The following is a 24186-nucleotide window of genomic DNA, read 5'->3' as shown; positions in this document are numbered from 1 at the left end:
TATGCGTCAACAAATTAACGATGGAGCTTGTGCATCCTGCTAAGGCGGAGGTCAGTAGCTAGCATTTCTTATGTAGGAGAAGGGAACCGTAGCAGCAATATTGGCTGAGGGTTGGCATGATGCCATATAGTTTGCTGCTGTACTTCATGTCTTCATTTGTTTGTTCATCTTGGAGTTATTGGTCACTCACGTTTTGCATTTGGTTGTCTCTTTGCTGATCTTCCTTCACCAGAGAAGTGTGTCTAGTAAATTAGGCACATGTGTCTAGAAATCAAATTAATCTGACGGAGATCCGATGAAGAATATTTCGCGCTGATGGTAGAACAGTTGACATCTCCTTGAAGGAGACTCCTTCCCAGCACCTCCTATATATTCCTAGGCTTGCAGTTGGGGCAGGCTGCGTTGGCACGCAAAAGAGCCATTCGAAGTCTGATGTGAGCTGCCCCAAGGCCAAGCTTTAGGATCTTTTTAGAGAATTACTAGTACAGTACTCCATGCACAAAGGAGAGAAGAGAGCAAATCAAAACCGACCAAACACACGATAAATGCAATGTAATGAATCAGCAAGGCATCTTCAGGGGTCACCAACTCCCAACAGATAAAAAGAGATCATTAATAGATTCAGAGAGTAGGGAGTGTGTTTCATCAAAAATTAGTTGGCTAGACTTGAAAGGCATCGGGAATTATTTTATGGCCAGACGGTGGCTTGTGACAAGCAATTTGATCCCTTCAGCCTCTAGCGCTTATGGCCGTTTGCGCTTATGGGCGTCACTTCGACAAAAGAAGCGTGTTTGACAGAAATCCTCCATTTTGCAGCGTAACTTAATTGCATTCCATTTTAATTCCTTCAGAAGGGGAAAAGGTGTAGCTCAGGGTTGATTTCTAGCTATGGTGGCCCTTGGCACTTGCTAGCTCAGGGTTAATTTGCAGTTCATGTGATGTGAATCGGAGGATCTTCGATGGAAATAAAAGGGTTCTTTTGAGACCAAAGGTCAGGATCAACCTGGCCTTGTCCCCACGAAGGAGGCTTTTGAGGCTACAACCGAAGTGCCTGGCCGTATTCGGTCCTTTTCTTTTCTAGATGTCCTTTTTTTTGTTTCTGTTGTTCTGTAACTGTTTCTTTTCTTTTTAATGCAAAAGTAAAGCGCATGCTATTCACATTAAAAAAAAGACCTTGTTATCTACATCTTGAGCAAGTTTGCGTCAAAAAAAAAATACATCTTGAGCAAGTGATAATCCGTTTGAGATATTCAGTTCACTTCCAAAACCTTATTGCAAATATCTTATTACAAATTTTACCCTGACAATAATGGGTAGTAGGAAACATGTGCATTGCTATTTAATATATAAGAAATGACCCCAATTTGAACTTTGTACTTGAATCCAAGGGCGTTTACACACGGACAGTGATAGCTACCCACCGCCACAATATATATAGTCCAGCATGCACAAAGGAGAAGAAAGCAAATCAAAACAAACTAGAGAAGAGTATTGCACTGCACGCGATAAATATGCAACGCAGTGAGCCAGCAAAAGGCATCTTCGTGTCACCAATTCCCAACAAATAAATATAGCTCCCTCTCCAGCCTCCTGTTCTGATTCCTCTGAGTAATGATAAACCGGAGATCACCCATAGATTTGTAGAGTAGAGAGCATGTTGCATCTAAATGAGTTGTGTAGACTTAATGTTGCATCTATATGAGTTGTTTAGGCTTGAAAGGCACAGGAATTATTTAGCAGCAGTAAGGAGTGGTGAAACGAGCAATATTGTCCCCGCATGTACAAGAGCAGGTGTGTTTACGGTTTCAAGGGAGGCGAGAAAGCTGATTAGCCAATTCTATCGGATGCGGAGAGGCGAAAATGCTGAGTAGCCAACTGTACCAGATGCTAATTGCGGCGTCGAGCGAGAAGGTTCTGAGGGTCTTCTCAGGTTTTTTGTGTTTAGTGAGGATCCTTTTCGTTTTTGTTCTAGGACATCTCTGTCCTCCTGTATCCTCTGCATACTGTATTCCCCTACTAATAGACATGTACGTATGCCTGTGGGGTGTTCGCTTTCAAAAAAAGAAATTGTACCAGACGGTAAAGGGGGCGAAAAAGATGAGTAATCAGTTGTACCGGATGGTAAGATATCTTATGGCTGTGTAGTACCAGCCATATTTCTCACCTGGGACAACCCCCATGGCTGTGTAGTACCAGTCAAATACCGGCATGCCAACTTGCAGATCAGTCACTTTCTCAGCTGGGACACTCGCATCCTGATCTGAGGCTGCAAACACATTGAACAAGATGACGATATGGATAGCCTATCTTGCTTCTCGTACTGCAACCACAAAGCCTTTCTGACCCCATAATGAAAAATCAGCTTAGCCGTACCGGATGGCCCTCCAGGACAGGCTCATCTCCATCCAGTGAACAGAAACGCCATGCACCTGGCCACATAAAAGTGCTGAAGATATATTGCTCCATGTCTTCCACATATGTTAGGTGATGCAATGCAACCAACCATGCATCTAGAGTAGAGATCACACAAGAGAATGCATCAACCAACCATGGTAAAGCAAACAAAACAATGAGCAGTGCCTTTGCTCACTGTTCATTTGTCAATTTGGTCAGATATGGTTAACAGCTCTTAAGAACAAGTGGAGAACAGGTGATTTTGCATATCAAGGCACTTCATTGATATTAGTCATCGGACTGGGGGGATAGCAATGAAAAGTTAAATAAAAAAAACACCAAACAGATGGAAATCACTCTATGTTTATTGCACTGGTAACAGTAGGCATCAAAGCCTTTGTGTAGGAGAGAAAGAAAAGAGGAGCAAACTACAAGCACTAAAGGGCAGAGTGTAACATAAACCCGTTGAGATGATGTTCTCGGGGAGAACAGAACATCGTAAACACGACCATCAGTTCAATGTAAACATTACCAGAACCAGTCCCCATTTAATCAGGCTCGCCTTCATGAATCATCTAAGGGGCGATTGAATAAAACAAACGCAAATGGAAAAGGCAATGTTTATTACAGGCCTAAAATACCACTCACGCTCCGTCATGGGTAATCCTCTCCCTCTCCATTATTCCAATCTTCAGGCTCGAAACTTTGTAGTGTTCATTGACATCAATGATGACAAAAACTCTGAACTGTATGATCTTAGAGGCTCTTGGCTGCAGCAATGACGCTCTCCGCGGTGATACCGTACTCCTTGTAGATAATCCCAGCAGGAGCACTAGCACCGAATTTGTCGATGCCAATGGTCTTGCCCTTAGATCCGACATACTTTTGCCATCCAAGAGTAGACCCTGCCTCAATGCTGATTCTTGCAGTGACAGCCTCAGGGAGAACGCTCTCCTTGTATTCATCTGACTGGTCGTCGAAAAGTTCCCAGCAAACAAATGACACAACACGGACAGTCTTCCCCTCCTTCGTCAACTCTTCGGCAGCCTTGACAGCAATCTCTAGTTCAGAACCAGTACTCATTATGATGAAGTCCGGCTTGTTGCCAGTTGAGTTGTCAGAGATAGTGTACCCACCCTTCTCAACACCCTCAATTGATGTACCAGGCAGATGAGGCAGCTTTTGCCTGGAGAGAGCAAGAATAGATGGCCTCTTCCTGTTGAGGACCGCGACTTTGTATGCCCCAGCAGTCTCCTTGCCATCAGCAGGGCGGAACATCAGCATGTTCGGCATTGCACGGAAGCTCGCCAAGTGCTCAATGGGTTGATGGGTCGGACCATCTTCACCAAGACCAATAGAGTCATGGGTCATAACATAGATGACTCCAGCTTCGGACAAGGCTGAGATCCTCATGGCACCTCTCATGTAGTCAGTGAAAACAAAGAAAGTAGCACAGTATGGAATGAGCCCTGGGGTGTGCAGCCCAATGCCATTGCAGATGGCACCCATTCCATGCTCCCTGACTCCAAAGCGGACATTGCGCTCCTCAGGCGTATCCTTCTGGAAGTCACCAAACATCTTGAGCAATGTCATGTTGGAGGATGCAAGATCAGCACTGCCTCCCAGAAGACCAGGCACAACTTTAGCGAGTGCATTCAAGCACTGCTGAGAGAGATTCCTAGTGGCGTCTGCTGGGCTCTCGGTAGTGTATTGCTGGACAAATCAAACAATCTGCCATTAGATTCTCATTGTTTACATATCAGCTAAAGTATCATGAGTAATTACGGCAAAACACTTACAGGAAGAGCATCAGCCCAGCCAGCGGGCAACTCCCCTGTGATGATACTTTTCAAGGCTGCGGCATCTTCTGGGTACTTCTTCTCATACTGAGCAAACTTAGAATTCCAATCAGCCTCAAGTGCAGCACCTTCGGGCACATGACGGCTCCAGTGGCTGCAACAGTCCATGCAAACAAAATGATTAGATCGACATTATGCAGGTTCATCATATGATTCAGATAACCAACAGTAAGAAATAAACAAACCTCTTGACATCCTCAGGCACAAAGAATGGCTCATAGGGCCATCCAAGGTTTTGCCTGGTTGCTTCGACCTCGTTGGTACCCAAGGCAGCTCCGTGCACACTGTATGAGTTGGCCTTGTTGGGAGATCCAAAACCAATTGTAGTAGTCACCTACGAAGAGCAATATCTTGGCTAAATATGATGATCTCTACAACAAGAAAAAACAATACCCAGGTAACAAAAGAAAGTAACCTTGATTAGAGTGGGCTTGTCAGTCACTGATTTTGCTTCCTGGATGGCTTTACGGATCTCGTCGTAGCCATCATTGCCATTCTTAACCCAGATTGTGTGCCACCCAAGAGCCTCAAAGCGGGTGCTCACATCCTCTGTAAAAGCAATTTCTGTGTCTCCATCAATGGAAATGTGGTTGTCATCATAGAAAGCAATCAGCTTGCCGAGACCCCAATGCCCAGCCAATGAGCAAGCTTCGTTGGAGATACCCTCCATTTGGCACCCATCTCCCACAATACAATACCTATTCAAAATTCACATACCACTTTACTTTATTTGCACCACCCAAACTAAAGTAAGAACATCAGGCATTCACAACAAGCTCAGAATATTACGTGTAGTGATCAACAATTTCACTGTCAGGCTTGTTGAAACGAGCAGCCAGGTGCTTCTCGGCAAGTGCCAATCCGACCGCGTTTGCAATACCCTGACCAAGAGGACCTGCATAAGTCAAACAGAAGTCCAAACTTTTAGTTTCATGCTCTAGTATGGCAGTTCAAAGTTACTATGAGCTCAGCTGAGATTAACAGACCAGTGGTGACTTCAACTCCAGGGGTCTCAAAGTTCTCAGGGTGGCCCGGGGTCGAGCTTCCCCATTGTCTGAATTGCTTCAAGTCGGCTTCCTGCAACATCATAGAGGCCATAGTTACAGCAAAGGCCGATGTCATAAGAGCCAGGTGATGTAAATTAGCCATATTAAACAGCTAGTAGCTTACTCCAGGTTTACAATTAAACATGGGTGATGAGCCCAAGGTGCACAATCTGAGTTCCCAACAAATTTTCATAGGAACTTTACAAATTCAACTAAACAGATCTCTGACAGCTGGCCTAAGGTACAAAACCGAAGCCGGCATGAGAAAAAAATTAGCAGCCAAGATCCAACCTTTCCACTGTTTCACCTAACAAGATCCCAAAGTTTTGCCGAAACCAACTCCCGATTCCGCCGGCGGCGCTCCAACTAACCAAACTCGGCAGCGAAATTCCACACGCGAGAGAGAAGCAGGAAGCAACAAAAAACAAGAGCGGGGGATGAGATGATTACCTTGACGGCGTCGTATCCGGCGAGGTGGAGGAGGGCGTACTGGAGCATGCAACCGTGGCCGGCGGAGAGGACGAAGCGGTCGCGGTTGAACCAGTATGGGTTCTTGGGGTTGTAGCGCATGACCTCGTCGTAGAGGATGTGGCCCATGGGCGCGCAGCCCATGGGCAGGCCCGGGTGGCCCGAGTTGGCCTTCTCGACGGCGTCGATGGCCAGGAACCGGATCGTGTTGACCGACTTGTCCAGCAGCGCCCCCGTCGCCGCCTGCCCCTGCACCGTCTCCACCGACGCGGCCGCGCGCACCCGGTTGGTCCGTCGGGAGGAGGAAGACGAGGCGGCGGAAGGGCGGGAAGGGAGGCGGAGGCCGCGGCCGGCGAGCGAGCTGAGGCGGAACCCGAGGCGCTCTGCCGGGGCGGAGCAGGCGGAGGAGGCGGCCCCGGCTGGCGCGGCCATGGTGGCGTGCGCGGCGGCGACGGAGTGCGCGGCCATGGTGGTGGGTGAGGAAGGAAGGAAGGCGGAGATGGCGAGGTGGGTGGGGAAGGGAAGGGGAGGAAGGAGAGCCGGGAGGAAGAAGGAGAGATTGGGCTGGGGCTTTTGTATGGGTTTCCGGGTGCGTTTTGGGGTCGTTGGACACGGCTACCATGGCTCCCTGGACACGGTCCATGGACCGTGTGATCATAGGGTCAACTGTCAAAGCCTAAGCCGCCGGTGGCTGCTGCGATTAGTGCCGCTTTCGGCCGAAAATATTGAAATTTTAAGATAGCAGGAGAAAGATATGATTTTTATTTACTTGCCATCCTAAAACATTGGTTTGTATATTATGTGAATTTTGATATAAAGGTGTGTTTCGAAATCAATAGGTTGTTGTTTCGCTACTGCGTCTCGTTGAAATAAACACAACAGATTTATTAATTCAGCTTCGACCCTTGCTTTACCAGGACGGACTCAACGCAAAGAGCAAGCCCCTCTTCTTGATCCAGGTGCTCACTCGTAGAGAAGATTGCATCCACCTCTTCTTTCGCATGCTTGAACGATTTTACGGTTTGGTGCCGTCGAAAACTAACTATATGCGTGGGGAAGGGGTAGGTTGTCGACGATATCTGGATAGCTATAGTTCTGATGACTACCCAGTGAGACAAAATTGACCCTCTGTCATGCTCAGAATTCTTCGTAAGGATAGAGCCCTAAGAAATGATAAAGCATTTAGAAACATTAGTTGTGATGTCGTAAGCACTATTGGTCTCATTGTTGATGGAATCTAATCGCACCTACTCATTTTGGAACCCTACAGGAACAAAAGATTACCACACTTGTCTGATGTTACTATTTCTTTTTCCAAAGGCCTGCTGCAAATATATTACAAGGAAAAATGTATATAAAAAAGTTAATAAAAAGGGAAAAAATCTATCTAAATGAAACTATCAAGCCCTTAGAAAGAAGAGGGCCCTAGGGAGTACTTCTTTTGGGATAATAAACTGAACTAAGCATGCAAACCCTCCTCTCCTTTCCTTCTAGGTGATTTTCTGAATAATCACCTTTTAAAATTCAACATTTACGGTTTCACGTTATATCAACACATGGGCAAAATCAGTGAACTCAAAGTCAAATATTCCATGAAACATGGAACGCCCAAATTAGTAGAAAAAAATGTGAGTAAACTAATCTCGGTGATCAGACACCATGCTCTTGTCATCTTGTGACTTTGGTTTGGTTTGGGTGTATGGACCGGGTGCATCTGATGGATGGCTGTGGTGAGGTGGGTTGGTGGATGAAGAGATCAGCGGTGGCCAGAAGAGAGCTCCTGGCCGCCGGAAGAGGGTAGGAAACGACTGGATATTATAAAAGATATTTCTCGACCTTTTGTTATTGGTCTGTTGAGCCTTTCTGAACGAGATAAAAAAATTGTTGTAGGCCTTGCATTTTTTTTCTTTCTATAGAACAAAGAAAGAGGCTGTGACTTTTGGCCCTTTGTGCAGGTTGGGGTCGTCGCCGTCACAGTTGTTTTCTGGAGCCATTCCAGCGTCGATGGCGATGTGCTTGATGACAACTTGAAGTCAAAAATTATTTACTACCATGAGTGTTGATATGATACTCTGTTCCTGGAAATCTATGCTCACCACTGGGCCATAACTGATGGAACCTCTGCCACGGGAGGATAACAACAGAAGGAAACAAGCATCGGCAGGGATCTACGCCAGGGAATATTCTTTCTATTTAATTTGAGTTAAAATTCGATATTTCTACGACTTCCATTGGCATAATTGGACTTTTTTTTTTAGAATCGATTGCCATCGTTGATTTTTTTTAGAGGATAGTACAGTGCCCTTGCGTTGCCACTGTCTCTTAAATACATGCACATGAAAATTCATGTAAAAGAAAACATAATTTGACATCCATCGGAATGAACGAAACAATGTGTACAATGGAGTATGACATGTGTGTTGTTTGCGCAGACGGTGTTCTATTTTCTACTTGTATTTAACATAATTAGACTGTTTGATTTCCATCAAATCTAATGGCGTAATTTCATGTCGTGTGCGTAGTGCCACTGTCTATCATGGCCATCCGATTGATGAAAGTCTTGCCCATGTCCCTTATCAATCTGTCTGGTCCGGGTCTGGCAATGCACGACCCGGACCCACGACCCGGACCCAGTTCAGCACAGAGCCCAGAATAGCACATGCAGCCCAAAAACATAAGGCCTATCGCAACACCTGCGGCCCTGCTATAGCAATACAACTTCATATTCCTATGTCTAAACCTAATCCTAAGCGAGAACCCCCATTATAGCTAGCCAACGGGCCGGGCTTTTTGAAAAAGCCCGCGACCCCACCGTGCGCGGCCTGTTTTGGGCCCCGCACGATGATAAACGCGCCGTGCCAGCCCGCAACCCTTGTCGGGCTGTGCTGGGCCTCCGTCTGGATCCCACGGTCTAGCATGGTCCGTTTGGCAAAAAAATTTACTATTTTATATTTCTCAGGATATTTTTCCCTCGGTTTGGCCCAATCCTGCACCGGCCCATCCTCTATTTTCTCTTTTTCTCCCGGCCCAGCCCCTGCCCCCTGCTGACCTCCTCTAACCTCTGTTTCTGATATGGATCAAGAGGATTCACATCCCATCGATCCCCAATCCCCCACGAGGCCATGACCTGGACTGCCTCTCACTCGACTCCTTCTTCTCCGCCGCCAGCCCAGGCCCTCGTCTCCGGCCTCTCCGCTTCCAAGCATGTCCCAGAGTGCCTCTCCCTCTCTGTCTTCGGCCGTCTGGCGGTCTGGCTTCTCCGACTCTAGCTCCGCCCCGACCCCTTCTCTCTGTAGCGGTCCTCTCAGCGCAACAAGCAGCAGGCGGCGTCCCCGACCTTTCTCCAGCACGGCGGCGACGAGCTGGGCTTATTTTAGCCCACCGGGCTAGACGTGCAGAGGGAAGCAGAGGTGGCGCGACGAGCGGAGGGGAAGGCAAGAGGAGGAGGACGGCGACAACAGGAGATTGGGAGGAGGAGGAGGAGTGGAGGGCTGGAGGCGCAGCGGTGGTGGGTTTTCCTTTCTTTCGTGGGTACCATGGTGGGGTTGCTTTCCGTGGTATGTACCAGTTTGGACCGCGGGCTGAATTAACAAAGAATTGAACGGAAAAATTGCAAAATTCACGATGGACGAAGAACGAAGGAAGCGTTCCTCCATTTATTATCTGGGTAGATTCGCATAATTGATCGTCGCCCCTGTTCGCATGGGCAGAAGGAGCTGGGTCCACAATCAGTCCATGGGCCATGGCATTCCGGGCTCACAAAAGTGTCCGGGCTTCTTCGGCCTTTTATCCCTTATGCAATGCAAGCGGCTATTCATTTTTGTTTTTAATTTTAATAATGTAGAAAAGAATATATCTCTTTGCACCTAGATCTGCGTCTAGAAATGCATACTTAGCAGCTAAATGGACAAGAGCATATTCTAATAACGGAATCCATCCTGGCTGCTGCCGCACTGAAGAGGGCAGCAAGTATTTATCGCTTTGCACCTTTGACTATTATTATTATGTGGTGCACCCTTTGAAAGCCCCAAAAGGATCAGATCAGGCCATCAGGGTCAGTTATCGTTGGCTACTGGAGACCAGAGTACATGCTGTCCAGGCCAGCCAGAGAGACGTACGTACGTGCACCAACGACTTTGTTACCAAGTACCCCTCCCTCACACATTAAATGTTGAAATATTTCATGTATCTAGACGTTTTTTAATATAGATACAATCATATTTGAGCAAATTTGAAACACTTAATATGGACGGAGGTAGTATGTTCCTTTGCTTATCAGAATTGGTTTCTCTAGCTTGGACTGCATCTTCTTCTTTTTCAGAGAGAGAGAGGGAGATTTTCTGAACTTCACTCGACACACAGCAGCTACACATTTTCAGAACTTCAGCAGCTATGTGTTGCTGTGAAATGTTAGTTGGTTTGTCTGGTTACTTGTTCAAGACATTTTGTTGCTGGTCAGAAATGCTGGCCAGCCAGAGATGAATTGATCCATGCACATATCTCACGCTTCCACCAGATTACAGATTAATGACAGTAGGACGGTAATAAACAGTAAAGATAAACTGTCAGCTTGGATGATCTTGGCCGTTGAGAAACAAACTGAACGGTTTCCCCACGCCGTAGGATAACTGAACTTAACTGAACACAACACGGCAGCTCCTTCTCATTCAGATTTGGCCAGCTGAGATTGAGATTCATCTGGTTGGTAAGCCGTGCTACATGTGCTTGGCTGGTCAAGTCGTTTGGTTGGTAAGCTTTGCTTGCCTAGTTCATTAGGTATTCCATTCCATCTAACCTGATAATGCCACGCAGGATCCATCTAACATGCATGGTAGGGAGTACTTTCGGATTTGATTCCTTTTTTTTCAGATTTGTTATTTACTACTCCGTATTAAAAAAAACTTATGTACTATAACTATAGAAGATGTTCAATGAAATCTTTCAAAAAATAAAAGAATTCATAAATGCTATCCGCGACGCATAATTAAAATATTAGTTCGTTTTGACCAAACCTTGAGGAAAAAATAAAGATTTATTAAGTTCAAGTTCCGTGTTTAGTGCCATTTGAATTTCGACACTTTTCTTGTCCATCAACAAAGCCAAATATTTAGAACGTAAGCTGTCTTTTTTTAATGGGGTGCAAAAGCATGAAGTTTAATTGCACTTAGCAGACTAACATTCAAAAAATAACAAAGATTTTCTTTTACCCGGGATCATATGCTCTACAGTGGCGGGCCCTGGAAATTCCGAAATTGCCCGGACCGCATCGTGTACCTACGGAGGTCTAGACCCGCAACCCGCTAAGCAGCCAGTCCGTCCTTCGTCGCCGTGGTTGGTGGCACCGGCGCCCTATTTCACCTTCCCTTCCTCCCACCAACCACGACGAATCACCAGAGCAGATCGCCACCAAATCCCCCGACGCCTCCAACCCCTCCTCCCCACCAACCCCCGCGGCAATGGCGATGGCGGGAGCGACGACCATGGCGTCCAAGGCTGCGGCGGCGGTGTCGCTCGACCGCGCCGCCGGCCCGACGGCCTCATCCAACTTATCACGCCGCCTGAGGATGCCCGCGCGGTCCGCCAGGGGGCTGCGCCTGCGGGGGCGCGGCGGGGTGGTGCTCGCGGCGTCCGTGGCGGCGCCCGCGGCGCCGGCGGGCGCGGAGGAGGTCGTGCTGCAGCCCATCCGGGAGATCTCCGGCGCCGTGCAGCTGCCCGGGTCCAAGTCGCTCTCCAACCGAATCCTCCTGCTCTCCGCCTTGTCCGAGGTGAGCAACCGGAAAAAGGCTCCCCCCCCGGCCTCCCCCCCCTCTGTCTCAATTCGGATGTAGACACGGAATTGTTGGTTCCTTGTCATGCTACAAGATCATGGGAATTCCCAGTGAAAAGGGTCTAACCATAAGTAAGATGTACTTAAAAAAGACGTTTGGTAGCCAATTCCTATGCTACTCCTTTATCTACTAAGTGAATTGTTATGATATATGAGGTTGGAAGGTACAAGCATAACCAGGTGATCCTACTTCGTTGGCGAGTCCAATTTAAGGACTCCAGTTTGTTTCATGATTGCAATTCGTATGTAAAAGCAGAGTGTTTATTTAGGACGACTATGTATAGTTCAAATGGTACTTTATGGGGCATGTGGAACTTCTGTAAAAGAATGTACCAGCCTTTAAAGGGTTATGTTGTACTGGTAATTAACATTATGTATTCATAAAGATACATATTTGAATTCAGAATTATGCAAGCTCAGGGTTCAATCACATTGCTGCTAAATGGTTTGATCTCAAAAGAGACTTTTTAGGTGAACATTTTTGACTTGTTATTTTTTTGCATACAACATTAGTTTTTCTTTTGCACAAGCTATAAAGGTATGAAATGTAGGATCTTCTAGGGTTTATTCAGTTTACATTATTGGTGAAAGTTGTAGTCAAGCATCCCCTGTTCTTTCTTTTTTACAATAAGAAACTTGTGCTGCTTTACTTTGCTGCCATCTCTAGTTGATCCTTTTTTTTTGCAAAAAATCTCTAGTTGATCCTTACCTGGCTTTTACTCCGATTAGGGAACAACAGTGGTGGATAACCTGTTGAACAGTGAGGATGTCCACTACATGCTTGAGGCCCTTAAGGCCCTCGGGCTCTCCGTGGAAGCAGATAAAGTTGCAAAACGAGCTGTAGTTGTTGGCTGCAGCGGCAAGTTTCCGGTTGAAAAAGATGCAAAAGAGGAAGTACAACTCTTCTTGGGGAACGCTGGAACTGCAATGCGGCCATTGACGGCAGCTGTAACTGCTGCTGGTGGAAATGCAACGTATGTTTTTCAATCCTTGTTGAAATTAGTACGGAATCCATAGGTATATTTTGAGACTGATGATGTATCTTCTCTGAACTTCAGTTATGTGCTTGATGGAGTACCAAGAATGAGGGAGCGACCCATTAATGACTTGGTTGTTGGTTTGAAACAACTTGGTGCTGATGTTGATTGTTTCCTTGGCACTAAGTGCCCACCTGTTCGTATCAACGGAATTGGAGGACTACCTGGTGGCAAGGTTAGCTAGTCACAAACTTGCATGTTATGCACCTTTGTTTTACGCATTTCCGTTATATGTCAATGTTATGGTGCAATTCAACCATACCCTACGCTGCACAATAACTTGAAAAGTGGTCAGAACCAATAAACCCTATTTCAATTAAGCTCAAGCAAGCAATACTTGGTTTGTGCCTAGCAACTTATGTTTAATCTTTGGGTGATGCTGTTTGTGTTTTGGTCTTAGGTTGAGCGATTGTAGGTTAGCACTTAACTTTGTATTACATTCCACAGGTTCAGCTCTCTGGCTCCATCAGCAGCCAATACTTGAGTTCCTTGCTGATGGCTGCTCCTTTGGCTCTTGGGGACGTGGAGATTGAAATCATTGATAAACTAATCTCAGTTCCTTACGTTGAAATGACATTGAGACTGATGGAGCGCTTTGGTGTCACGGCAGAGCATTCTGATAGTTGGGATAGATTCTACATTAAGGGAGGTCAAAAGTACAAGTAAGTTATAACCGTTCTACTTCTTGTACAGTAAGCTGTTTTACTTCTTCTGATGGAGGGGTATTAAAAAAGATTACGCTTTTCAGTTTGCCCAACCATTTACAGATGCACGTGTGTTTAAATTATAGATAAAGCATTGAAGAAAAATACTGATGACTTAAATATTGTGGCACCACCAGTTTGTACTGAAACTTCTCTTGTGCACTCAAAACTGTTTGTTTTAAAAAAACTTCATAAAAATTGCAGTAATCATTCCCTAACCGAGCGTTTGTTCTGGAATTGATAGGTCCCCTGGAAATGCCTATGTTGAAGGTGATGCCTCAAGTGCGAGCTATTTCTTGGCTGGTGCTGCAATCACTGGAGGGACTGTGACTGTTGAAGGTTGTGGCACCACCAGTTTGCAGGTTAAATTCGTCTCCTTTTCTTTTACCTTTTTGGTTCTGCATACTCCCATGTTTGCATTATAACATGATCAAAGATACACAATTGTCAACCAAACAATGCTTTAACAAATGGATAGTCATATGGTACAGCTGAATCTGCGAAACTAAATAGCACTGAAGTGGCTTCATGTGCTGTCATTCTCCCTGACGGTGCTTAATATTGCAGGGTGATGTGAAATTCGCTGAGGTACTTGAGATGATGGGAGCGAAGGTTACATGGACTGACACTAGTGTAACTGTTACCGGGCCACCGCGTCAGCCCTTTGGAAGGAAACACCTTAAAGCTGTTGATGTCAACATGAACAAAATGCCTGATGTCGCCATGACTCTTGCCGTTGTTGCCCTCTTTGCTGATGGTCCAACTGCTATCAGAGACGGTAAACTCTCTATGGCCTCTCATACATGTTATTTCATAGCAATCACTCTAAATACCAGGCAATAAGAAGAAGAAAAAAGGAAGCCACAACAGTTCATCAGAAAAAAAGAACTCAAAAGTATACTCCCTCCGATCCTACATCATTGTCTCAAATTTGTCCAAATATGGATGTATCTATTCTTAAAAAGCGTCTAGATACATGTAATATTTCGACAACAATTTAGGATCGGAGGGAGTAATTGTTTAGGATAGGCTACTTTTTGTAGTAGCTGCTGTAGCCTGGCCAGTGGCCAACATCTTATATATTGTCTTCGTTTTCTTACATGCTATGGTCCTGACACTTGTCATTCTCTCCTGCAGTTGCGTCCTGGAGAGTGAAGGAAACCGAGAGGATGGTGGCAATTCGGACCGAGCTGACAAAGGTAAACATCTTTAATGTCCTTATATACCCGTCACCTGTATACCCCCTTGCTTCTCACCTCTGGTGTGCCCTGTGGTATAGCTGGGAGCACATGTCGAAGAAGGGTCTGACTACTGCATCATCACACCACCGGAGAAGCTGAACGTCACGTCGATCGACACCTATGATGACCACCGGATGGCGATGGCCTTCTCCCTGGCCGCCTGCGCCGAGGTGCCAGTCACGATCAGAGACCCCGGGTGCACCCGCAAGACCTTCCCCAACTACTTCGACGTGCTAAGCACTTTCGTGAAGAACTAGATAGGTCAAGATGCTATAATAAGTTGCGTTTGTACTTCGTAGTCTGTCCCTGGGCTGAGGAAAATTTTACTCTTTCATCTTCACGCGAGAAGATCTACGAGTCTGTGTAATATTAGTTTGTAGCATGGCATATGGTTTTTGAGATAAAAATGAGTTGTATTTCATACTAATTTGTTTTGAATAAGCAATAAGTTACCTGGCAATTGTGATATTTGCCCTCCGGAGTTCTGAGATGTTCTGTTGGCTGTTGCTACTCAAGTGAACTGAGTTAGTCACCATCCTGAGGTGATCACTGGCACATCTAACGCAGCCAATCTATGGAGGAAAACAAAACGAAATAGATAAAAACGTACTCCCTCAGCTTCCATAATTCTTGACGAAACTTTGTCTAGATAAGACTGTGTTAAAAAGAACTTGCTTCAATAATTATGGAACTGGAACTAATGGAGCACTCCGTAGAAATATTCTTTTGACACTTACGGCATCAACAGACAACACTATCCAAAAATATTGCTCCTATACATTTCCTGGGATAGTGATTCTATGGTGATATACAATCTATTTTTAGCAACAAAAAATGACAGATTTTGAGTAAAACCATATTTGTTCGATCCCACCAGTTTTTGTCAAGATTTTGACCCCTCATGCAAATATTGCATATTCTACAGCTCCACACAAATGTGGCAATCATAGACGAGAAAATTGAGCTCATAATAAGTAACTGGAGCGATAATGCCACTACCACAGCATTCTTACGACGATAAAACAATTAGGTGCACAAAAAAGCTCCAAATCACAAATCATATAGATCAACAGCGAGCCAAGTATGAACATCCATTCGAACACACCAGAGAGCTAAAATTGATCGATAACTTAGGTCGATAGGTACTCAGAATCACGATGCAAAGAACCTAGTCATACAAAACCAGTTCTCATACTACAAACTTCAAAAATATCTTGATCGATGGTGTCTCTTCACCCTTGTAAAAAGATAAAAGACGCTGGACAACATAACTACTGGTCGCTGATGGTCACTTCAACCTCGACACCGGGCTCAATGGTGATTGAGGTGATCTGCTTGACAACATCAGGAGAGCTGACAAGGTCGATCACCCTCTTGTGCACACGCATCTCAAACCGATCCCAGGTGTTGGTACCTGATCACAAAAAGCAAGATGGCGTTAGCATTGTGACCTATCCAATAAGAAGCATAATCTATACAGAAATAACAAGCAACTCCAAACAGAGGATGACTTGTTTGTAGCAGACTGAGCATCAGTTTTAAAAAGCTCGATTTTGTAACATCAAATGTATCAGTAAAATCATATGTAATCATCATTTGCTCAGCCCATCCACAAAATAAAACAATTTTCATCGTGTACTTCTGTACCTAGATGTGTAACTCTGTTCCTAGATAACAACATCAAATAATCAAATGAGACCAGATGAAAGATAACAATGACTACAAGCTCATATCACGGATGTTTAAGTAATTTTAAACAGTGATGACTAGGCGCTGATATTCTATACCAGAACGCAAGAGCTTTTATGCTAACACGGAGCCCAGGACAGGCTAACCATCAGTTTTAAAAAGCTCGATTTTGTAATTCCTCAAAGAATATCTCAGGAATATCTTGTTTTAGCATCATTTGACTAGCCAAGTGTCCACAAAGAAACTACTTAGGAATTTAAGCTGGAGCAATTAACTATACTAGCCAAGCATCAGTTTTAAAAAGCTCGGTTTTAGATACTTCAGTGATGTAACATCTCAGTAGCATCTCCTTGTAACATCACATGCTCAGCGGACACAACCTTTGATTATCAAAACTAAATCTCAGCCTTATTGTCCTACACAAACAGAACTGCACGCAGACAGAAAACTAAAACAAAACAGTAGTACCGACGATGATATGATAAGCATCAGTCTTAAAAAGCTCGATTTTTCAGACATCAGAAACCCAGAAGGCCTCAGTGATCTAAATGTTTCGCATCATCTGCTCAGCACATCATCATCATCGAGGCAATTCACAGTCCTAACATCTAAACTGCGATCACCCAGCAATCCCCACCCCCAGACCCATATCATCATGAACATGGACACAATTACAAGTAAATGGGGATCAAACGACGGGAGAGAAGCACTAGTGGTCACCTTCTCCACAAGGGGACTTCCTGGTGGTGATGTTGAGCACCTTGGTGGGCATCCTCACGGGGCCCTTCACCCTCAGCTGCTTGTCCTTGGCTCCCTTCACCAGATCGGAGCACACTGTTCACAACCTCAACGAAGACACACATCAGATCAAAGCCTGAGATCCCAGAGAACAACAGAACGAAAGATGAATATGGATGGATGGATGGATCCCGGAAGATGCGTACCCTTCTCGAGGTTTTTGACGCTCTTGGAGGAGAGGGTGATGCGGATCCGGTGCTGCACCTCCTGCACGCCCTCGAACCCGGCCTTGCCGGACTTCATCGGCGGCGCGTACGCCAGCTCGGACGCCATGGTTGGTTGGTGGGTGGCGGGGAAGAGAGGAGAGCCGCGGGCTAGGGTTTTGCGAGGCGAGGGAGGAGGCGGCGGCGGCGCTGGGGAAGTCTAGGTTTTGCGGGAGCTCGCGGGTGCCGCGCTTATGTAGAGGTTGGTGGCGGGGGAGAGTGTTCCTCCCGCCGTTGGATCGAATGATCGAGCCGTCCGATGGGAACTGGCTCGTTTCAAGGGAGGGGGTGTTTGTGCTTGTGCAAATGACAGTGGACCCAATTTGTCAGTCGGTAGAAGAACGTGACTAGACTAACACCATCTATTTTTTTTTTTTGACAAAAACGTCTTCATATCATCTATATATACTCCGTATATCTTAGATCATATATGATTCATATTCCTCCGTCCAACAAAAGATGTCTCAAGTTTGTCGAAATTTGAATATATCTAGACATGACTTAGTGTATAGATGCATTTAAATTTAGTCAGTTGAGACATCCTTTGTTAGATGGAAGGAGTATTTGTTCTCATCTCAAAAATTTATATCAAATGAACAAGCGATGCGGTCTGGAAGTGTGATGAACCGCCATCATCTCTATTGAGTCTTTTGTAGGAGTGCCACCATCTCTATTGAGTCTTTTGTAGGAGTAAAATATCGGCTGACCTTCCAAAAAAAACAAAAATACTCCCTCCATCCCAAATTAAGTGACTCAAATTTATCTATGTCTAAAAATCATCTAGATGCATGTAATAAAAAGTCACTTGACATTGGACGGAGGGAGTATACCGGCTCACATGCCGTTCAAGCACAGCTGTTCAACAGACTCGAGCATCGATGGCAGAAATATAGCCAAATCATCAAGCGCAAATTTTATTTATCTCCGCTCCCTGTCAAATTAAACATTGATCCCTACACCTGATTCTGATGGATACATCGAGCAAGTGTCAGCTAGTAATAATAATACCCAAACAGGGCAATGAAACATATTGACACGGTGAATAGATTTGACAGGCATCATCAACGGTGCAAATCAGTTCATCAACGATTTGTAACAACCACAAGAGCAGCAGAAATACAAGTCTCCAGCTCGTGTTGGTACGCGACAAAGCAGCCCTTTTTTCAGATACTAACAGCACCCTTTTAGGTACTTGCAGGTGAGGAGAAAGGTGTAAACGTGTGTGTGCATCTGAAGACCTCAACAAGAAGCCATACAAAGACTACAGTTGTACTTGTAGAGGATATCTCTCTATCTTTGGAACGGTATAGGCGCTCGTCCTGGCCATGTTTCAATCTTCTCGAAGTACTTGACAGGAACGACGCCGTCGAAACCCTCTGTCAGTATCACCTTGTTTTCTGAGATGTATAGCTTCATCCCATCTGAGAAGCAAATTTAGGTTGCCAAGTATTAGCCTGGAGTGAGATAATGAATGAAAGACTTGAATGGTTTGTGACTATTATAGCAAGAGTTGATGATAGATACCTTGCAGTGCCTTGCTGACATCCAAATATATCAAGATGTTAGCACTTCGCCTCATACCTGAAGGAGACAATCTGTTAGTTCATGGCAAGGCCACGGTGGAGGAAACACTAGGCCACAAGCTGGAAACAAATGGTGTCCTGTATGAGTTGATGCCCCTAAAGAATGAAACAACAGCAATGATTGGAACCACATTGCATTTACAACAGAAGCATAAACATTAAAGAGCCTTCAGCATAGCTTTTATTAGGCGAACGGCCATAGTTCTTCTACTTGTTTCCAGAAGAATAATTCAATGAAGTATGTTGTAATGGAAAAAACCATACCGCTAATCACTTCCCCGTCTGAGGGTAAACCACTCGAGAAATGTACATGTAACCTTTCCATACGTTTTAGACCAGATTTCAAGATTGAATCAAGATTTTTCCTGTAAGTTCCATGGACACAAACTGTCGACAAAACAAATTAGCACAATACACTACCATTCGGGAGAAGATGAAAACATAAGTTTTAAAATCACATACCTGAGACTTCGTCAGCTGATAAAATTGGTGTCAATAAGCTCTCTGAAGTAACAGTCTGCAAGAGGTTTATAGGATTGTTATAAAGCAACTTCATTGATAAGAGAATTAAGCTAGCAGACCTCATGCACGACCCACCCCAAGCTGTAGCAGAACAGGAACACTGCTACCGGAGATTTTTGCATGGGAACTATGCGTCTTTTAATTAAAGCAGGGAATGAGGCTCAAAAACATAACCTCGACCACTGCAATGGTAAAAGAGATTACTTGTGATCTCTCACTTAAGATCTGATATGATTCTTTCAAAACATACACATATACAAAGCTACAATTATCATCCTGGAGACATTTTTATGGTATGCTGCTGAAATTTCTAATTTTGGAAAACGTTGGCATCAAAGAGGACATGGAATTTGAGCTGAGCTGTATAGCACATCGAAGAAGCTAGAAGAAAACTCCCATCCTTGATAAACACACGTAAACTGCAACTTCTTTTTTCAGTTCAGGCCAACAAGGAAGCCGATGACATTACTATAACATAACTACTTGGTAATAGAGAAATAACAAGTGAGATGATAATACTGCGGAAAGCATTTACATCTACATCGCTAAAGCATACAATGTCTCATATGGACAGCCCAGAAAGTGGTTTGACTCATGCCGGTGTTCCTTTTGTATGTCTGGTCCTCTCAGGCTCTCAGTGGTTATGGAAAAATAATGTGTCGAACATTAGAGATCGCCGTGAACAAGATAAATGGCATTGTGCTTGTAAAAACATAGATAAATACATTAGTGCAGGGTTTTTTAAGGCGGAGAACATACTCTCACGGTGTGCCCCTGGTTAGCCCGAATCAGCAGCTCCCCATCTTCCTCTAACAGACCAAACCTCTGCTTATTATCCCGCCTGACCGCCTACACGCGAGAAGGCAAGATTTTACTCATCGTGTTTGAAGCCACTCACAATTTAGTACAGTACAGCAAATTCCATAATGCGATCTAGAGAAAAATTTACAACATAGTTATATGTCCCCATACAAGTTCATGATGCAAAGCTAACAAGAGTGAGACAAGATGCTGTTTGAGCTACTAGCAGAGTAGCAGTACCTCCCTGATTTCGTCCACGGTGTGGGACTTGAGGGGAACCTTGGCGAAGGTCTGGAGGTTGAGAGTGAGCAGGTCGCGGACCCGCACGTAGCCGTCGCTCCTCATGTCCAGGCGCAGCTCCGACGCCATGTGCCGCAACACCCTCGTCCTGATAAGAGAACCAGAAGCAGCAGTGAGTAGCCTCGATGCGATTGGCAAGGGAGCGGAGTCGGAGTCTGTGTGTAGATGGCGTTACAGGAGGCGGCCGAGGGCGTCGATGCGGTCGTTCCCGCCGCCGCCGCCGCCGCCGCCGCCGCCACGGCCACAGGGTCGCCGGCTCCCGCCGCCGCCGCCGGGCGGGGAGGCGAAGGGTGCCGCCTGGGAGCGGTAGCCAGAGGTGGAGGAGGAGGACTCAGGGCGGTTCATGGCGAGCGAGGGGCCGGGGGGTGAGGAGATGTGGAGGAAGAGGAGGGAACGGAGCGAGGAGGCGGCGGCCGTGAGAGCTCTCATGCATCTTCAGCGGGCACCGGGCACCCTAAACAGTGTCCCTATCCCACTTTTAAGGACTGAACCCACAAAACCTTTTTCAACGGGGTCCCTGCTCGGTCCTTGTTCCATGAAGGCCCCTAGAACATCCTCTCCGACTTCTATTCCCACGGACCTTTTGGGGAGCTCATGTTCCATGCTAGGTCAGCTTCTTCCTTCCGAGCCTCTCTTCTTCACGTGCCCTCCGTCGGCCGCTCCACCTTGCCTCCCTCTCGCCGGCGGCCAATCCCGCCGCTGCCGTTCCCCTCGCCTGCCACCCCAACCGTCGCCCATTGCGCCGTGCCTCTCTCCTTGCACCCGCTGCCCGTTGCGCCTCGGTTATGCCCCACCGGCGCCGCCTCTCCCTGGCAGCGAGCTCCGGCGTGCTGTCGGCATCGCCTGCACCCCCCGCGTCGCCTCTGTTCCCCTCGCCTGCACCCCCAGCCGCCGCCTACCTCGCGCGCGCCCCCGGTCCGCCGCCACACTACCGCCTCCGAATGTTGCCGCCGTGCCGCGTCCCTGGCCGCCTGCGCCACCGCCTCCAACCGCCGCCTTCGTGCCCCCGTCCTTGGCCGCCCGCGCTGCCGTTGACAGTCGCGTCGTCGGACCGTGCCGCCGGCCACCCCACGTCGCATGCCCCTGTCCAGCGTCCGCGCACCGCACCGCACCGCCTGCCAATCTATCCTAATTCCCCGTCGTCCCACGCCCACGCACAACACCGCCGACCGCTCAGCCTGGCCGCGAGCTTCGTTGCGTCGCCTGGGCTTTTCATGGCCGCAAGCTCTTCAAAGCCGATGTGATGGGGAATTTTGGGGAAGAAAAGGAAAACAGAAAAGGAAATAAATAGAGACAAGTCACCGACAAAGAGGAAGCATATGTCATAAACAAAATAGGGGCTGTGGAATAGAGGATACCGCTGAAGATGTTTGTAAATTTTGGGACCCTACATTACATTACACATGTAGTATGTGAACTTACGCACTAACACACGCCACACGCAACACACCCTGTCCTGATAACAAAACTTTCAGAGAAAAAGGAAACTGTTTGGATTCACCACGTACGCTTCCGTGTCACATGACAAACCAAACACTTAAAAAGAGTTGTATGTTGCAACAGGTCCAAAAGAATGTATCAAAAACATATAGTCTTTTACCAAAACATGTACCAAAAAACTTGGATCATTGTCTGTCTATCTACAAATGGCCCAAGAAAACCGCATAACCTAGGCTTTTAAACCCTTACGGCCCAAACGATATCATCTTGACTGCAACTTCTTACTCCCTCCGATCCATATTAATTGTCGAAATATTACATGTATCTGGATGCTTTTTAGTCATATATGCATCCATATTTGGGCAATTTTGAGACAAATAATATGGATCGGAGAGAGTATTTCTTCGTTCATGTCAACGAGGAATCCAATGTTATTACCAAATAACTAGTTAGCGAAAGGGAAAGCGTCACTGAAATTATAATACTGAGGAAGCATTTACATTCTGAGCCAAAGCATGCAATGTCTGAATGTCTGATACTGTGATGTGCAACCCTTAATTTCACCATTTGAGAGCCATTTTGGCTTGTTAATCATGTAAAACAATGCTTATACATGTGGTAGGCTGAAGTAGGAGTTGTTTGCACATGTTAGGAAGCTGAGGAGGCTGAATACAAAGCTTTCTATTTAGACTTATCCCTTGCTCGAAAATAGACAGAGAGTTGAGTCTTCTGAGTTCTTGAGAGCTATAGGGTTAGGATGAGAGGAGAGGCATTTCATCTACCAAATCCATCTAGATTTGAGAGAGATTGTTGTGGGATTGGAGCCTCCCCATCTTTGTTGGCTTCCACCTTGTACTCTTCATCTTCATAGTGAAGCTCCGTGCCTGCCGTCGCCCGTGGTTTTTCCCCGCAAGGGGTTTCCACGTAAATCTCCGTGTCTCCTCTTGATTAGGTGTTTCTCTTGCTATATGTGTTGCTGTTCATCATCTCTACTTGCTATTGGCATCTATTGCTCAAATTTGGTGCTATTTTTTTGAGTTGACACTTGAGGCAAGGCATACTTGTGTTCTTTAATATATGAATGATTTTATTGGGGTATTGATGTTCTAGTAAGCTATCCTTATAGCTGTTAATCTTGTGTGCAGGTTAGAGAACTCGGTGTGTTCAAATTTGATATGCCGGTTCAGATTTGTTCTATGCACACAAGGTGTTTATTGATATGCTTGTGAGGAGCAGCTTGCTGTTTTGAAGGTCTTCCGCTGTCCCTCTTTGCTCACAGATACGGACAGCCTAGAAAGTGGTTTGACACGTGCCAATAGCAGAGCTCCTTACGTATGTCCAATCCTCTCGGTGGTTATAGAAAAATGATGTTTCCAACATTACAGATCGTCATGAACAAGATGAATTTCGTTGTACTTGTAAAAACATAGATAAATACATCAGTGCAGGGTTTTTTTAAGGCAGAGCTCATGGAGTGTTGCTGCTACAGTCTGTCTGAAGAACAGGGCAGCTGCCTTCACTGCCAGCCTCAGGAGCTACTTGCCGGGAGGGAGCCCCTGAGGGAGATCTTCCCGTGCATCAGCCAAGCCTCAAAACTGCAATCGATAACTTCAGGTGCTTCGAAGTCCTCCAGGATCCGCCTCCTCTTGAAATGGATATGAAACTGTATTGATCAGATAATTCAGATGAGAGAAGGGTCTGTGGAAAACTCCTTGGATCAATTACCAGCACCACCTCAACACCTTAATTGCACGTACAAACTAGAAAATTGGAAGGCTAAGAAAACAAAATAGACGAACGTTTTTGGTCAAATATAAAACATTATTGCAATTAATTTCTTCTGTGAAAATAGCGTGGTCGATCGAACGCTGCTAGCTGCTGTTGCGCTAGCTAGCTCCATTATGCGCATGCAGAGAATATCGATCGATCAGTTGGCAACGAACACCACATGGGAAATGGAATTCGCATCTACATACTAGTTCATGTTAGTAGCTGACTAACATGAATTAATGGACCGCCAAGCGCGCGCGTGAAGCACGTTGCAAAAGAAGAGAAGAAATTTCGTTCTCAGCATGTTCGAAATTATATAACTCGACACACACGGCGAGTAGCTAGTATGTATCAATACGATATTCGTATTCATGGTACCTACAGGGCTACAGCGGGCTGTATAAAGGCACAACAGCCAGCCCGGGAGAAGACCACACACAAACAACAGTAGAACACACACGCAAAACAAAACCTTCCAAATTCCAAACAAATTACTGGTCCATG

General features: G+C 45.8%; 4 protein-coding genes and 4 non-coding genes across 9 annotated transcripts; 1 reads left to right on the top strand and 7 right to left on the bottom strand.

The window, feature by feature from the left end:
- Positions 1 to 2739: 2739 nt before the first annotated feature.
- On the bottom strand, positions 2740 to 6310 carry LOC100837200 (transketolase, chloroplastic). The gene is made up of 7 exons (XM_003557192.3): positions 5750 to 6310; positions 5240 to 5330; positions 5043 to 5148; positions 4669 to 4951; positions 4439 to 4587; positions 4194 to 4347; positions 2740 to 4107 (listed from the first exon to the last, which is right to left on the bottom strand). Exons 1-7 carry the CDS (start codon positions 6233 to 6235, stop codon positions 3151 to 3153), a joined length of 2226 nt encoding a protein of 741 aa, XP_003557240.1. The 5' UTR covers positions 6236 to 6310; the 3' UTR covers positions 2740 to 3150.
- A 4774-nt stretch (positions 6311 to 11084) lies between these two features.
- LOC100837810 (3-phosphoshikimate 1-carboxyvinyltransferase 2) lies at positions 11085 to 15046 on the top strand. The gene is made up of 8 exons (XM_003557194.4): positions 11085 to 11532; positions 12324 to 12568; positions 12653 to 12806; positions 13079 to 13293; positions 13580 to 13697; positions 13903 to 14113; positions 14473 to 14534; positions 14615 to 15046. Exons 1-8 carry the CDS (start codon positions 11224 to 11226, stop codon positions 14831 to 14833), a joined length of 1533 nt encoding a protein of 510 aa, XP_003557242.1. The 5' UTR covers positions 11085 to 11223; the 3' UTR covers positions 14834 to 15046.
- Positions 15047 to 15607: 561 nt separating this feature from the next.
- LOC100838410 (40S ribosomal protein S20) lies at positions 15608 to 17444 on the bottom strand. The gene is made up of 3 exons (XM_003557196.4): positions 17210 to 17444; positions 16986 to 17099; positions 15608 to 15990 (listed from the first exon to the last, which is right to left on the bottom strand). The coding sequence occupies exons 1-3, from the start codon at positions 17334 to 17336 to the stop codon at positions 15848 to 15850; spliced, it is 384 nt and encodes a 127-aa protein (XP_003557244.1). The 5' UTR covers positions 17337 to 17444; the 3' UTR covers positions 15608 to 15847.
- LOC112270358 lies at positions 16103 to 16178 on the bottom strand. The gene has a single exon (XR_002962749.1). It is a non-coding gene; the product is annotated as a small nucleolar RNA SNORD36 (small nucleolar RNA).
- LOC112270357 lies at positions 16409 to 16487 on the bottom strand. The gene has a single exon (XR_002962748.1). It is a non-coding gene; the product is annotated as a small nucleolar RNA SNORD36 (small nucleolar RNA).
- Positions 16550 to 16633, bottom strand: LOC112270359. Its single transcript, XR_002962750.1, has one exon. It is a non-coding gene; the product is annotated as a small nucleolar RNA SNORD36 (small nucleolar RNA).
- Positions 16748 to 16833, bottom strand: LOC112270360. The gene has a single exon (XR_002962751.1). It is a non-coding gene; the product is annotated as a small nucleolar RNA SNORD36 (small nucleolar RNA).
- A 710-nt stretch (positions 17445 to 18154) lies between the features above and the next one.
- On the bottom strand, positions 18155 to 20944 carry LOC100838114 (tRNA 2'-phosphotransferase 1). 2 transcript variants are annotated; one of them, XM_003557195.4, is made up of 7 exons: positions 20648 to 20939; positions 20413 to 20560; positions 20131 to 20220; positions 19312 to 19366; positions 19114 to 19236; positions 18791 to 18847; positions 18155 to 18687 (listed from the first exon to the last, which is right to left on the bottom strand). In XM_003557195.4, the coding sequence occupies exons 1-7, from the start codon at positions 20899 to 20901 to the stop codon at positions 18557 to 18559; spliced, it is 858 nt and encodes a 285-aa protein (XP_003557243.1). In that variant the 5' UTR covers positions 20902 to 20939; the 3' UTR covers positions 18155 to 18556. The 2 variants fall into 2 exon arrangements, 1 of the variants encoding a protein (XP_003557243.1); XR_001405454.2 differs by having other exon boundaries at positions 18594 to 18687; positions 18791 to 18945; positions 20648 to 20944.
- Between the last annotated feature and the right edge of the window lie 3242 nt (positions 20945 to 24186).

The sequence above is a fragment of the Brachypodium distachyon genome, chromosome 1 (assembly GCF_000005505.3).
Source record: "Brachypodium distachyon strain Bd21 chromosome 1, Brachypodium_distachyon_v3.0, whole genome shotgun sequence".
Lineage (NCBI taxonomy): Eukaryota > Viridiplantae > Streptophyta > Magnoliopsida > Poales > Poaceae > Brachypodium > Brachypodium distachyon.
Note: the sequence above shows the minus strand (reverse complement) of the source record. Positions and strands in the feature narration are given on the sequence as shown.